At 42.2% G+C, this 14966-nt stretch overlaps 1 protein-coding gene and 1 pseudogene across 2 annotated transcripts in view; one reads left to right on the top strand and one right to left on the bottom strand.

Moving 5' to 3' along the window:
* The first annotated feature begins 3678 nt into the window (after window positions 1–3678).
* The window catches only part of HACD4 (3-hydroxyacyl-CoA dehydratase 4), a 30495-nt gene continuing 19207 nt past the window's right edge, over window positions 3679–14966 (top strand). Inside the window, exons 1-3 of one of the 2 annotated variants that reach the window (XM_038552514.1) lie at window positions 3679–3802; window positions 5350–5453; window positions 7775–7902. In XM_038552514.1, the coding sequence (XP_038408442.1) occupies window positions 5423–5453; window positions 7775–7902 (159 nt within the window). In that variant the 5' untranslated portion in view covers window positions 3679–3802; window positions 5350–5422. Of the gene's footprint in view, window positions 3803–3837; window positions 3994–5349; window positions 5454–7774; window positions 7903–14966 lie in introns of those variants that run through there. The other variant, XM_038552513.1, reaches the window with a different exon arrangement.
* Window positions 12173–12283, bottom strand: LOC119874104 (annotated as a pseudogene).

Below are 14966 nucleotides of genomic sequence, written 5' to 3'. Positions count from 1 at the left end.
TATTTCGAGGCTTTAATCTTCCAGTTAGTGTTCATAGTGATGAAAAGACATTTAAGCATTTGCCCAAGAAAAGCAAAACTGACATGCTCAAATAATGTTAAAATTGCTTCAAAAGACAATATATTAATTTTGAGTTACTTGAACTCTCATGGCCTCGGACATCTGTACAAGTAGATAACTGAAAGTCCATTATCCATATTTCAAAAATGCAATTCTTGCTGAAAGTTTGTTTTATTTTGGTTAGAATTTTGGGAGAAGAAAACTCATATCAGGTTTTATCCATTCATTCAAGACATTTCTGGACACCTTCAATGGCAAGCACTCTACTAGGCACTTTTATACATTTTATATGTTTTATGCATTTTCTTATTTAATCCCAATGGTTGTGTAGTTGGGAAAAAATATTTAGAGAAGTTAAAACTTGTCAAATTCTTACAGTTAGTAATAAGAATGGCCCTCTGGGAATCTGTAATCTAGTGGAATAGGCAGGTACCAAACCTAAAACAAAGTACCATCATAGACCTCTATTAGCCCAGTGTGGCTCCTTGAGGAAGCCCTGGGAAGGAATATATATATATATTAGATTTTTATTTATTTATTCATGAGGCACACACACACACACATATATATATATATATATATATATATATAGAGAGAGAGAGAGAGAGAGAGAGAGAGAGAGAGAGAGAGAGAGGCAGAGCATAGGCAGAGGAAGAAGCAGGCTCCCTGTAGAGAACCTGATGAGGGACTCAGTCCCAGGACCCCAGAATCATGACCTGAGCCAAAGGCAGACACACAACCACTGAGCCACCAGGTGCTGAGGGAAGGATTTTAAAGGATGCATGGAACATTGAGAGGTAAACACTGGGCTGTGAGAAGGGGAGGAGGCAGAAGAGAAATTCAGAATAGAGGAGAAAAGTTTCACAGAGGCCTGATGACCAAGAATACCATGGTGTGGCCATGGAACAGTAAGTGTTGCTGTGATTGGTGAGGGGATAGGATGGAACAAGCACATGACAGGCTGAGAGGAGAGACTGTTGCCAGAGGAACCCAGGGAGACCTCTGAGCCCTGAGGCTCTCGCCCCGCCTATCCCAGAGACATCACCAGAGGTTCTCAGTTTCATCACAAGAATTCAAGGACAGAGGAGACAGTGGTTGAGGGGTGCAAGAGAAGAGTATTAGAGAGAATACACTCTTGAGAAGTCAGAGTGGGCCAGCTCAACAGAGAGCTGTGCCCTGGGTTTGGGTTTCTACCTTATATTAATAGTTGTTCACTAAAGGATGGAGTATTTCTTTGGGTGCAGGGTTTTTTTTTGCCTTTTCTCCCTCACTTGGTCAGGGTCTCAGGCCTTCTTTGTGTGGGCCTGTCTGGTTTGATTTGGCTTCTTGTGGCTTTGTGGAATGCTGCTAGGACAGGTTGCTAACTTTCCTGATAACAGGCCTTGCCTCCCCCTTCTCTGGCCTCCAGGCAACATATCAAAACCTAACTAGCTCTGTTCACTCCAACAATATAACTGTAGCAGGCAACAAGGAACCAGCAAGGGATTCTGACCAGGGGACTAGCTGGAACAGGACTGTGTTTTAAGAATTCTTCCAGCATCTTCAACTAATGTATGGCAGTCTGGATAGAAAGAGGAGGCAGGAAGGCTGGTGGAGGCTATTTTGGTAATGCTGGGCAGAACCTGAAGAAGATCTGCCCTGGGCCCTGCCAGAGGAAAAGGAGAATTTTGCTTTCCACCCCAAATGTTCTCTTGGAAGTTCTCCTCTGCATTTATTCCTTGGAAAATGAGTAGAATTCCCTGACTGCTTGATTTGAAAAAGCTTTTTGTTCGTTCGTAGTTTGTTCTTTATCTGGCAAGTAAAAGGAAGCCTTTTTGTGTCCTTTTTCTGAGGTTCTGGGTCATAACAAATGGAAGTAGAATGCTAGAGATTAGTAAGGGATCTGGAAGGGATGGAATCAATAGAATTTGATTGGATGGGGAGACTTAATGATGACTCCAAAATTTTAAACCTGAATGACTAGAAAAATGGTGGGATCCCTATGGGAAATAAGATGGTGATTTGAGAAGAAAGACAGTATGCCAAATGGACTTAGTTGGAAGTTACAATAGCCTTTTCATGCGGAAATATCCAGAAGCTGTTGACAGGCCAGAGCTGGCATTCATTAAAAAAAAAAAAAAAGCAGGGGCTGGAAATAATACAGTTGGCTGTTGTGTGCATGGAGATAAAGCCATGTGTGGTGGGTGCCTGTGTGGAGGGATAATGTGGTGGCAAATGGACAAGATGGCCCAGGGCAGAAGTTTGAGGAAATAAAGCAGGAGGGAGAGAGATTTAGAGAGAGAGAGAGAGAGAGAGAGAGGACAGAAGGCTAGTTAAGTAGAACATGCAGACATGCAGAGCTGCAGAGGTAAAAGGAGATGTAAAGTTGGTAAATACAGCAGACTGGGGAGGAGGGGAAAGAGGATGTAGTCCTATGGGCTGTGTTTGGTGATAAAGGGTCACTTCCTCTGGGCAGTCTTTCTGCCCCGCTCCAGGCCATCCAGGACTGTCTTCCTCTATAGCTTGGCATGAGCACTGGTGACAAGGGTAGCCACCGGTGTTTGCTTGTGTATCCGTTTCCCCTTTAGATCAAATGCTGGCAGAGGAAGGACCCTGTAGAGCTGTCTACACCTAAGAGGTGGGCTATGACATGGGCAGTCATAATGAACTGCCAGGGAGGAACATATGGCCTAATGAAAATATACTGCAGCCGTGGAGTTCTAATACTGCCATTTATCAGTCCCATGAACTGTGGCTAGTAACTTAGCATCTTTTCAGATGCCTCAACTTCCTTTTAGGTAAAATGGGCATAACTACCTTCCAGCATCAAAAATCAGGTGTTGTTGACCCACTTACTTACAAGTGCTTTTTTGTTTTTAATATATTGGGGGACTGTTTATGTTAGAGTGTGGATATAATATAATCTGGATATAATCATCAAAGTAGCTCCTCTGCCCATGAAGGAGAGGATGCCATAGGCCTGAGTGATCAGGAGGTTTCCTGAGGGGTGGGCCTAAGATAGGAAGAAAAGCACAAGGTGAATAAGAGGATTTGCAAGCATCTGGGAAGACCCAGGGGAAGGTGGTGGTGTGGTGGTGGGGGGGGGGGGGGGGGGTGGTAGGCAACGATGCCTAATCCTGGAGGAATCGGGCTCCTTAGCGGAAAAGAAGGGGTTAGGGAAGGTGTGCCCACAGGCTTCCTCGCTGACGGGCTCTCACAGGTGAGGTTCCTGAGAGAGACAGGCGCCCACCTGGAGCCCAAGCATCCCCGGGGATGGCGTGACTGCAAGCAGAAGCATTTATTTTTTATTTTTTATTTTTTTATTTTTATTTTTTTTAAATTTATGATAGGCACACAGTGAGAGAGAGAGAGGCAGAGACACAGGCAGAGGGAGAAGCAGGCTCCATGCACCGGGAGCCCGACGCGGAATTCAATCCCGGGTCTCCAGGATCGCGCCCTGGGCCAAAGGCAGGCGCCAAACCGCTGCGCCACCCAGGGATCCCCAAGCAGAAGCATTTAGAGCCTAAGGCGGAGGGCCCATTAATCGCCTCGCAGCTGCAACGTGGAATCACCTTCCAAAGATTCGGCCTCGGGGCAGGAGCTCCGCGAAGCCGCGGACGTGGCGCAGCCGCTCCAGGCCTCCCCCGCGCAGCCTCGCGCACCCGCCGCGGGCCCGCCTCCGCCGACGAGCGCGCTCTCGCCGCTGCAGGAACTTCAGGAACTTGGCTTTCGTCTCGGACCCAAAGCATGACCTTGGGGTTTGGTGTGGTTTCTTTTTCTTTTTTTTTTTTTTTGTACATTGCTGAGTGTGGGGAGCCCCGCCTTTCCGGCCGGGGCTTGGCCGCGGGGCCGCCCCTCCCGCGCTCCGGGCCCGCGCTCCTTCCCTGACGGCGCTGGAGGGCCCGGCGGTGCGGCCCGGAGACCCATGGCGCTGCCCGCCTGGCTGCAGCCCAGGTAGGGCGCGCGGCCGGGGCCGGGGCCGGGGCCGGGGCCGGGGTTCCCTCCGCCGACGCCCGCAGGCAGCTGGGCAGGCACCGGGCGGCGCCGCGCCCCCCTGCGCTCCCCTAGCCCTGGGGCTCCTGCCCGGCGGGAGCTGGTCTTCAGGTCCCTGGGCAAGCCCAGGAGGAAGGCTCTGTTATTTCCCCCGTGTCCAGACGAGAAAGCGGGAAGGACAGGCGGCGCCGCCAGCCGTGCCTTTGGTGCACCCCCTACCAGCCCCCCCCCCCCCCCCCCACACACACACACACCGGGAGCCCTTTCCGGCGTCCCGCGGGCTGGCTTTACACCTACTTCTGCAGAAACACCTATTGCGTGTGTAGAGTCCAGGGCCCAGTTCCAGAAAAGCTTGCTCAGCCGTGTTAGGGTAGGCCCTGGGGATGTGTATGTTTAACCTGCGGGCCAGGTGATTCCCCTGCTGGTTTAAGGGGGCAATCCTTTCGCCCGCCCCTGAGTCTGTCGCATCATCTGTAGGGGCCCTGTCCTCAAGCCATACTGCATTCCCGCTTCAGAAATGCCTTCTTTCTCAGAGGTTTCACAGCTCCGACTCGGAGAAACCCTTGTCTATACTGGCAGGGCCCCTCCTGCCACCCTTCGGAGCCCCCAGGGCACACTTCAAACAATGCTTTCCCTAACTACTTCAAACTGTATCTCTCCGTCATCCCTTAGTCATCTCCCCAGCAACCCAGTTTTAAACCCAGCTTGACTTCCCTTTTCTGACTTAAGTCACTAAACTGCTTTCTATGTGTGTCTGGTGAAAGAAAGGAACTGCCCCTGCAAATATAAGGCAGCGGCGACGTGCTGACCCCCATCACATAATGCGTAGGAAAGTCTGGTATGGCCAACGCCTAAATTACCCACCATTTGGAAATGCCACCATCACTGCTCCCCTCTTGTAGCTGTAGACCAGGGATCCTCGGCTTTGCACTAGCAGGCAAGCACTGAGCTGGTCAAGCCCTTACCATCCTCCCGCCCCCTCCCGCCCCCCACCCCCTCAAATCAAAGCCATCTTTGCAATGCTTATTTTAGCCCTTGGTGAGAACAAGGTTAGAACTTCCTCAAAGCTGAAAGTGAATTTTGAAATAGAGCCATATTTGGCTTTAAGCAAACTCAGGATACTCCTTTTAAGCAGATCATGTGTGCTCTGGGTCCTTTCAAAATCTGATATGCATTACAGAGATAACAACAACAACAAAAGACTGATAAAGAATAATTTTCTCTTGCTCAGGTGGGCTAGTAGGTTAAAAGATGTGTGTACAATGCTGAAAAGATTATTGAAAGGAAGCATTTAATGGTATTTTCCTATATTTATAGGTATAGGAAGAGCACCTATCTTTTCATCTACTACTTAATCCAGTTCTGTGGCCACTCATGGATATTTACCAATATGACAGTCCGATTCTTTTCATTTGGAGAAGGTAAAACTCCAAAAAACAGTTTTGGATTTTTAACTTTCAATATTTGCTTTCACCCAGTTCTGCTTATATTAATTTTTTCACTTCTATGAACTTTACCTAATATCCTTCGCTGCTCTAAAATTTAGTAGCCATATTTTTTCAGGAGCCTTACTTCTTGCAAAAACAAAAATTTTTTTGGAGAAGGGGGCAGGTGAGATGAGGGAGAGAGACTTGGCTTCCCTCTGACTAGGCAGTTTGTCCTGAAAGCACAGACATGGCATTGGGGTGGTGTTGTGTGACTCTCCCTTTTTGGTTCTGCGGCAAACCTTAGCCGATTTGATGGGCTTTGAGGAAATCTGTAAATTGCAGTATAACATTTTGTGCAGAGAGCTGAGGAATTAACCAAATTCTTCCCTTGTTTTTTTATTCCCCAGGAGTAAGATAACTGGACACCACTAATAAGTGAAAGACAAACTGTTATAGTCTCCAAGGTTATATTTGTATATTTGGTCCCTGTAAGGAGTCGTGGGTTCCTAAGTAAATGACACACATTATAGATGATTTACTGTTTATATGGTAGTTGGTATTAATGGTTAAAGTCAAAAGTTTCCTCCAGATTTCTAAAAAGTAAAAAAATTAAAAAAAAAATAAAAATAAAAATAAAAAGTAAAAAAATTTAACTAGCATTTCAATTTTTAAAAGATGAAGCACTAAGTGACTGTCAAAATAACATTCTTTTCACATTCCATCCCTACATGGGTGTCATCACAGTTTACAAACACTGGGTGACTTGACAGTTTGAGCCACTGCTGGTTTCAGCTAGAAACAAACGCTTAAAATATATCCAGGAAAGGTCATGCTGTGTCATCAATTCAGCCTTCTGTATCATAAGGACATTAATCTAATTCTGAGGTACCATGACTATTTTATGTTGCTCTTTCTTACTGCAAATCTGCAGTTAAACTCTTGCCTTCAGCATCCTCCAAAGATACAACCCAAGGCTTGAATTTCAGCTATGAATGTTGGGAAGCTTCAAGCAGAGGAAAACATGAGCATGGGGGATACTTCCTGTATGTTTATAGGGGAAAAAAAAATCAATACTTTGAGGCCTTGGAAGTTCACTGGGGCTTTGTGGGCACAAGACAAGTCATTCACTACAAGAGTCACAAGCAACGAACGCTTTTTTATCCTGCCTGGCCTTTCTAGTGGGAAAAATTGCTTTAAGTCAGCTGTGTGTTTATATCATAGTTATTATCCTACTGTTACAGTTATAGAAACCTTATTAAAGAAACACAACCATTCATATGGGAAGCAGATTGAAAAAGCGACTGAAAACAAGTAAATGGGAGCTGAGTACAATTCCTGAGTCAAAGTATAAATTAAGGAGCTTAGTAGTGATCTAATCACCTGAATAGTAGTAACACCTGCTACCTTCCCGGTCACAGAGCTGTGTCACTGATAATGCTCCATTGTAGCAAGCACAGGGCAGCAGGTGGGAGCACCGACTGCCGGGCCTCGGGAACTGTCTGTGAAACGGGGATGATGATCATTTTAGTATTCACCTCACAGAGCTGTTGAGAAGGGTAATCACTGGGTAGTAAAGACAACAGTGTTTCCTAGATGTCTTAACATGGCAGGGTTTCATTTGAAAATCTAAAGTGAGATATTTATCCTATTTAGAGGAATAGTTTCCCTCCTAGCTCAGTTCTCTCCACATGCAGTATGGGCTTTCTGCAATGCAGTCTCCAAAAGTCTCCACCAGAGGCCCAGGTTCTAGCAAAGGTCCAGAAAGCACTAACCAAGTGTGTATAGGACACAAATGCTACACACACATAAGATGTATTAAACATGACCTCGTTATGAATGTCCTTTCTGTAAAGCTTCTCTGGAATCCTATTTTTCTCATCTTTGTCATTTTCTTGTCCATGATAAAGATGTGAGCATGCCAGCTTCTATAACCTGTTTACATTTGATATCATCTAGATTATACTGGGTTACTTTAAGTGGGACTGTTTTATAAAATATATGGGGAATTATAATATATATATATATAATATATATAAAATATGTATATATATGGAGAATTAAAAACTAGCTTTCGCCATGGGCCGCCTTTTTCAGATTTTTACTTTTTTGGAAAAAGAGCAATTAAGATGTACTATAATATGCAGTGCTTCCTTTGGTTGCATAGTATTCTTGATAATTTAGTAGCTGTTAGGAAATTTCTCAAATATACAATGAAAAAAGAAGCAAATCATGATTTTTATTTCAAAGTCCTGCATATTTTTGGGTTGTGACCCAGCTTTTACTTACTGTACCTGTTTTTAATTCCCTGGACACAGATTCCATGGTCGACACTTTTTATGCTATTGGTCTTGTGATGCGCCTTTGCCAATCCATTTCCCTCCTGGAGTTGCTGCACATATGTCTTGGCATTGAACCAAACCATCTGCTGCCTAGGTTTCTGCAGGTAGGTTTTTGTGGGGTTCTTTAAAAAGAAACAATATTATTGGGGGCACCTGGGTGGCACAATCAGTTAAGTGGCCAACTCTTGGTTTTGGCTCAGGTTGTGATCTTGGGGTCCTGAGATTGAGCCCTGCACTGGGCTGAATGCTCAACAGGGAGTCTGCTTCAGATTCTCTCTCCCTCTCCTCCTGCCCCTCCCACTCTTGATATCTCTCTCTCTAAAATAAATATAATCTTTAAAAACACACACACAATATTATTAACTATATTCCCTATGCTCTAGTTTTCATTCCTGTGACTTTATAACAGGGGTTTGTACTTATTCATCTCCTTTATTTTGCCCATCCCCACAACCATCTCTCCTCTAGCAACCAGCAGTTCCCTGTATTAAGGAGTCTGTTGGGGATTTTTTGTTTGTTCATTTGTTTTTTAGATACTACAAATAAGTTGATTATACGGTATTTGTCTTTCTCTAACTTATTTCACTTTGCATAATACCCTCTAGCTCCATCCATGTTCTTGTAAATGGCAAGATCTCATTCTTTTTCATGGCTGAGTTACATTCTTGTGTGTCTATACACACACCACATCTTCTTTATCCATTCTTCTATGGATGGACACTTGGGGTTGCCTCCATACCTTGGCTATTATAAATAATGTGACAATAAACAGAGGGGTACATATGCTTTCAAGTTAGTGTTTTTGTTTTCTATGGGTATATACCTAGTAGTGAACTTACTGGATTATATGATATTTCTATTTTTATTTTTTAAAGGAACCTCCATACTGTTTTCCCCAGTGGCTACATTAGTTTACATTCCCATCAGCAGTTTCCTTTTCTCCACATCCTTGTCAACACTTGTTATTTCTTGTCTCTATGATTCCAGCCTCTCTGTCAGTTGTGAGGTGTTCTCATTGTTTTGATTTGCATTTCCTTGATGATGAGTGATGTTGAGCATCTTTCCATGTGTCTATGGGCCACGTGTATGGTTTCTTTGGAGAAATGCCTGTTCAGTTCCTCTGCCCATTTTTTTATTGGATTGTTTTTTTTGGTGTTGTGTAAGTGCTTCATATATATTTGGCTATTAAACCCTTATCAGATATTTCACATGCAAATATCTTCTCCTACTCACTAGGTTGCCCTTTTGTTTAGTTGATAGTTTCATTTGCTCTGCAAAAGCTTTTTATTTGGTGTAGTCCCAATGGTTTAATTTTGTTTTTGTTTCTCTTGCCTGAAGAGAGATAAGCATAAATATGTTGCTAAGGCTGGTGTCCAAGAGATTACTGCCAATGTTTTCTTTTAGGAGTTTAATGGTTTCGGGTCTCACATTTAGGTCTTAAATCCACTCTGAGTTTGTTTTTGTGTAAGAAAGTGGTCCAATTTCATTCTTTTGCATGTAGCTGTCCCATTTTTCTCAACATCATTTGTTGAAGAGACTGTCTTTTTCTCCATTGGATATTCCTGCCTCCTTTGTTGAAGATTAATTGACCACATAATCATGGGTTTTATTCTGGGCTCTCTATTCTGTTCCATTGATGTGTCTATTTTGTGCCAGTACCATACTGTTTTGATTATTCCAGCTTTGTCATAGATATTGAAATCTGGAGTTGTAATATCTTTACTGTATGGTTCTCTCTCAAGATTACTTAGTCTATTTGAGGTCTTTTGTGGTTCTATACAAATTTTAGGTTTATTTGTTCTAGTTCTGTGAAAATGCTTGTGGTATTTTTTATAGGGTTTGCATTAAGTCTGTAGTTTCCTTTGGGTAGTATGGATATTTTAATGATAGTAATTCTTCTAGGAGCATGGTTCTGCAGGTTTTAATCACATTATCAGTATTATAGAATCTGTTTTATACTTTGTTCTGTTTTATCCTCTCTTGACATAAAGTTAGCAGTTAAAAAGTCAACCCCTGAAAACTTGCAACTCAAGTCACTAATAAGAATTCCATGAAAAGGGACACCTGGGTGGCTCAGTGGTTGAGCATCTGCTTTTGGTTCCAGTTATGATCCCAGGGTCCTGGGATCGAGTGAGTCCCACATTGGGCTCCCTGCGGGGAGCCTGCTTGTCCCTCTGTCTATGTGTCTGCCTCTCTCTCTGTGTCTCTCATGAATAAATAAATAAAATCTTTTTAAAAAAAGAATTCTATGAAAAAAACAACTTCATTCTGAGGCACTGGACAGTTAGACTAGCCAGTTGGACTAGCCATTGCCATCAGGCCAATGATGCTGTTGCTCTGTACAGCACTGTGGTGATCCTCTCTTAGGGGCAGATTTCATAGCCAGTTCTCACTCTCAGTGTGCCACTGTGCTGGGCACTGTAGGATGATGGAGGAGAGTCATGGAATTGGTCATTCAGACTTGGGTTTGATGCCTGGCTCCTCTAACTATCACTGTGTGATCATATCATCCATAGTTATCGAGCTGTTTTGGGGGAAGGACACCACACAAAATATCTGGCCAAGAGTAAATGGTCCAGGGGTACGTAGGTGGCTTAGTTAGTTAAGCGTCTGCCTTCAGCTCAGGTCATGATCATATGGGGTCCTGGGATGAAGCCCACTCCCTGCTCAGCAGGAAATCTGCTTCTCCCTCTCCTTCTGTCCTTCTTCTCCCCTCCCCTGCGTGTGCTTTCTCTCTCTCAAATAAAATTTTTTTAAAAATCAAATTATCAAAAAAATTTAAAAGTTTCCTTCATCCATAGCCAAAGAATAGAATACTCAGCCATTTCTTGTTCTTTCTACCACTTTTACAAATGGAAAGAAGGGATCATTCATGTTTAATACAGCGTCTAATCATAGACTTGAATCTATAGACCTGGATTCAGATCCCAGTTCTAACTACTAGTTGTATGAACCTTCTTTTTATTTTTTTATTTTATTTTTTTTAATTTTTCTTTATTTATGATAGTCACACAGAGAGAGAGAGAGAGAGGCAGAGACACAGGCAGAGGGAGCCCGACGTGGGACTCGATCCCGGGTCTCTAGGGTTGCGCCCTGGGCCAAAGGCAGGCGCCAAACTGCTGCGCCACTCAGGGATCCCTGAACCTTTTTTTTAATTTCAAGTTTTTAATTTAAGTTCTAGTTAACAGATAGTGTAAAATTAGTTTCAGGAGTAGAAGCTAGTTATATGAATTTAAACATAGAAATTGTTCTGGACCTCAATTTCTCATGTGATGTGAAAATAACACATATCTCGTGGAGTAACTGAAAAAAAATGGGCGAGATAAGTTCCTAGCGTTTAGTTAGAATACAATATCTATTACTATTATCTTAGCTATGATTTATTTCCTGTACCATGTCTGTAGCCCTAGATGACCATGTTCCTTTGTTTTTTTTTAAAAGATTTATTTAAGAGAGAGAGTGAGAGTGTGTGCTTGCATGAGTGGTGAGGGGGAAGGGCAGAGAGAGAGGGAGAGGAAGAAGTAGACTCTCCACAGAGTAGGAAGCCGGACATCGGGCTGGATCCCAGGGCCTGGAGATAATGACCTGAGCCAAAGGCAATCAGTTAACCAACTGAGCCACCAGGTACCCTGAATATGTTCCTATATTTTAAATTGATTTAAATTCAGTTAACATGTAGTGTATTATTAGTTTCAGAGTTAGAGTTCAGTGATTTATCTGTCTTCTATAAAACCCAGTGCTCGTTGTATCACATGCCCACCCAGTTATGCATCCCCCAACCTCCCTCCCCTCCAGCAACCCTCAGTTTGTTTTTTATGATTAAGAGTCTCTTATGTTTTATCTCCCTTTTTGACTTCATATTGTTTCATTTTCTCCTTACTTCCTCTATGATCCTGTTTTGTTTCTTAAATTTCATGTGAGTGAGATCATATGATCATCTTTCTTTGCTTGACTTATTTTGCTTAGCATAATATCCTCATTCCATCCACTTTGTTGCAAATGGTCAGATTTCATTTTTTGATGGCTAAGTAATATTCCATTGTACATATGTACTATATCTTCTTTATCCATTCATCTTCGATGGACATCTGGGCTCTTTCCATAGTTTGGCAATTATGGACATTGCTGTTATAAACATTGGAGTGCGGGTGCCTCTTTGGATCACTACATTTGTGTCTTTGGGGTAAATACCTAGTAGTGCAGTTGCTGAGTTGATTTCTGCTATAATCCTAATTAATTCTCTTTATCTGCTGAGTTTAGGCTTTATTTGCTGTTCTTTCTCCAGCTCCTTTAGGTGTAAGGTTAGACTGTGTATTTGAGATCTTTCTTACTTCTTGAGAAAGGCTTGTATTGCTATATGCTTCCCTCTTAGGACCACCTCTGCTGTATCCCAAGGTTTTGAAGAGTTGTGTTTTCATTTTCAATTAGCAATAATCGTGCCTCGAATAAACCTCATTGGCTATGATACTGCCACTGTGCAAAGCTTGTGTTTTCATTTTCATTTGCTTCTGTGAATTTTTAAAATTCTTCATTAATTTCCTGGTTGACCCATTCATTCTTTAGTAGGATGTTTTTTAGCCTCCATGTATTTGAGCTCTTTCCAAATTTCCTCTTGTGATTGAGTTCTACCTTCAAAGCATTGTGGTCAGAAATTCTACAGACAACAATCCCAATCTTTTGATACCAGTTGAGACCTGATTTGTGACTCAGTATGTGATCTATTCTGGAGAATGTTCCATGTGCACTCGAGAAGAATGTGTAATTTGTTGGTTTAGGATGGAATGTTCTGAATTTATCTGTGAAGTCCATCTGGTCCAGTATGTTATTCAAAGCCCTTGTTTCCTTGTTGATCTTCTGCTTAGATGATCTGTCCATTGCTATGAGTAGGGTGTTAAAGTCCCCTACTGTTATTTCATTATTATCAATGTATTTCTTTAATTTTGTTGTTTATTTCTATAATTGGCTCCTCCCATGTTAGGGCATAAATATTTACAACTGTTAGATCTTTTTGGATAGACCCTTTAATTATGATATAGTGTCCTTCCTCATCTCTTATTACAGTCTTTGGTTTAAAATCTAATTTGTCTAATATAAGGATTGCCACTCCAGCTTTCTTTTGATGTCCATTAGTGTGCCAAATGGTTTTCCAGCCCCTCACTTTCAATATGGAGGTATTTTGGGTCTAAAATGAATCTCTTATAGACAGTGTATCAGTGGATCTTGCTATTTTATTTTTTTTTTTTTATCAATCTGAGACCCTGTATCTTTTGATTGGGGCATTTAGCCCATTTACATTCAGAGTAACTATTGAAAGATATGAATTTAGTGCCAGTGTATTACCTATAAAGTTACTGTTTTTGTATATTGTCTCTGTCCTTATGTTCTATGTTACTTTTGAGCTGTCTCTTCACTTAATGGATCCCCATTAATATTTCTTGGAGGGCTGGTTTAGTGATGACAAATTCTTTTAGTTTCTGTTTGTCCTGGAAGCTCTTTATCTCTCCTTCTATTCTGAATGACAGCCTTGCTGGATAAAGTATCCTTGTCTGCATATTTTTCTCACTTAGCACCCTGAATATATCATGCTAGTCCTTTCTGGCCTGCCAGGTCTCTGTGGATAGGTGTGCTGCCAATCTTATGTTTCTACCCTTGTAGGTTACAGTCCTTCTGTCCCAAGCTGCTTTCAGGATTTTTTCTTTGTCTCCATAATTTACAAGCTTCATTACTAAATATTAGGGTATTGATCTATTTTATTGATTTTTGAGGGGGGTTCTTTGTGCCTCTTGGACTTGGATGTTTATTTCCTTCCCCAGAATAGGGAAATTTGCAGTTGTAATTTGCTCCAATATACCTTCTGCTATTCATTCTCTCTCTCTCTCTCCCTCACCCTCTCCCCCCCCCATCTTCTTCTTCTGGTACTTCACTTATTCTAATATTATTTCATTTTATGGTATCATTTACCTCTCAAATTCTCCCCCCTTGTGATTCAGTAGTTGTTTATCTTTCCTTTTCTCAGCTTCTTTATTCTCCATTATTTTGTCTTCTAGATCACTAATTCTCTCTTCTGCCTCATTTATCCTAGCAGAGCCTCCATTTTTTATTGCTTCTCATTAATAGCCCTTTTAATTTCCACCTGATTAGATTTTAGTTCTTTTATTTCTCCAGAAAGAGATTCTCTTGTGTCTTCTACACTTTTTTCAAGCCCAGCTAGTATCTTTATAATCATTATTCTGAACTCTAGTTCCAACATCTTATATCCATATTGATTAGGTACCTGGCAGGCAGTACTGCCTTTTGTTCTCTTTTTTGAGGTAAGTTTTCCCATCTTGTCATTCTGTCCAGAGAATAATAGATGAACAAAGAGAATAAAATACTAAAATAGCAACAGCAACCGCAGAGAAATATACACTGAACAAATCAGAAGAAACCAGAAACCAAAAAAAAAAAAAAAAAGGAGAGAATGACAGAACATAATCAGACAGATGAACAGAACAGAGCAATACACTAGATCCTGGGTGGATTTTGGTCTGCTTGTGAGAAGAAACTAGATCTCAAAATTGTGAAAAAAGAAAAAATCATATATATACAAAAATAAGTACAATGAAAGGACATAACTGTAGAAATGAAAATTTAAAAAGACTTAAAGAATTGATTTAAGAAATTAGTTGAAAAGGAAGAATAAAAATAAAATTGGAAGACCAAAGAATCATGAGAAACAACCCCACAAATTCTCGATACTACTTTCCCCTAACACTGGAATTTTGCAGTTCTTTGTGATCAGTAAACATGGTCTTAGCCAGATGTTCTTGCTGATTTTCTGGGGAAAAGGCCTGTTGTGCTGATTCGCAGGAGTCTTTGCCCTGGATGAAATTGCGCTGCCCTTTCCAGGGGACCAGGCTAACTACTCGGCTCGGGTTGCTCTCGGTGGCTTTTGTTCCCTGAAGGCTTTCCGGGCAGCTTTAGAGGTTGACAGTGAAAATGGTGGCCTCCCACTCTCTAGTCCCAGACCGAGAGCTGAGGGCCCCACTCCTCAGTGCGCCCTCAGGGAAAAGCAGTCAATCATTCCTGGCCACCTGATCCCCGTCTGCACTCTGTACTTACTTAGTCTGTGACTGAGCATTTCTATCTCTGGCCTGTGACCCTGTTTGGAGTTCCCAAAACCCTCAGC

This window comes from Canis lupus, chromosome 11 (genome assembly GCF_011100685.1).
Source record: "Canis lupus familiaris isolate Mischka breed German Shepherd chromosome 11, alternate assembly UU_Cfam_GSD_1.0, whole genome shotgun sequence".
Classification (NCBI taxonomy): Eukaryota; Metazoa; Chordata; class Mammalia; order Carnivora; family Canidae; genus Canis; species Canis lupus.
The sequence above is the reverse complement of the archived record's forward strand: the minus strand, read 5'-3'. Positions and strand labels throughout refer to the sequence as shown.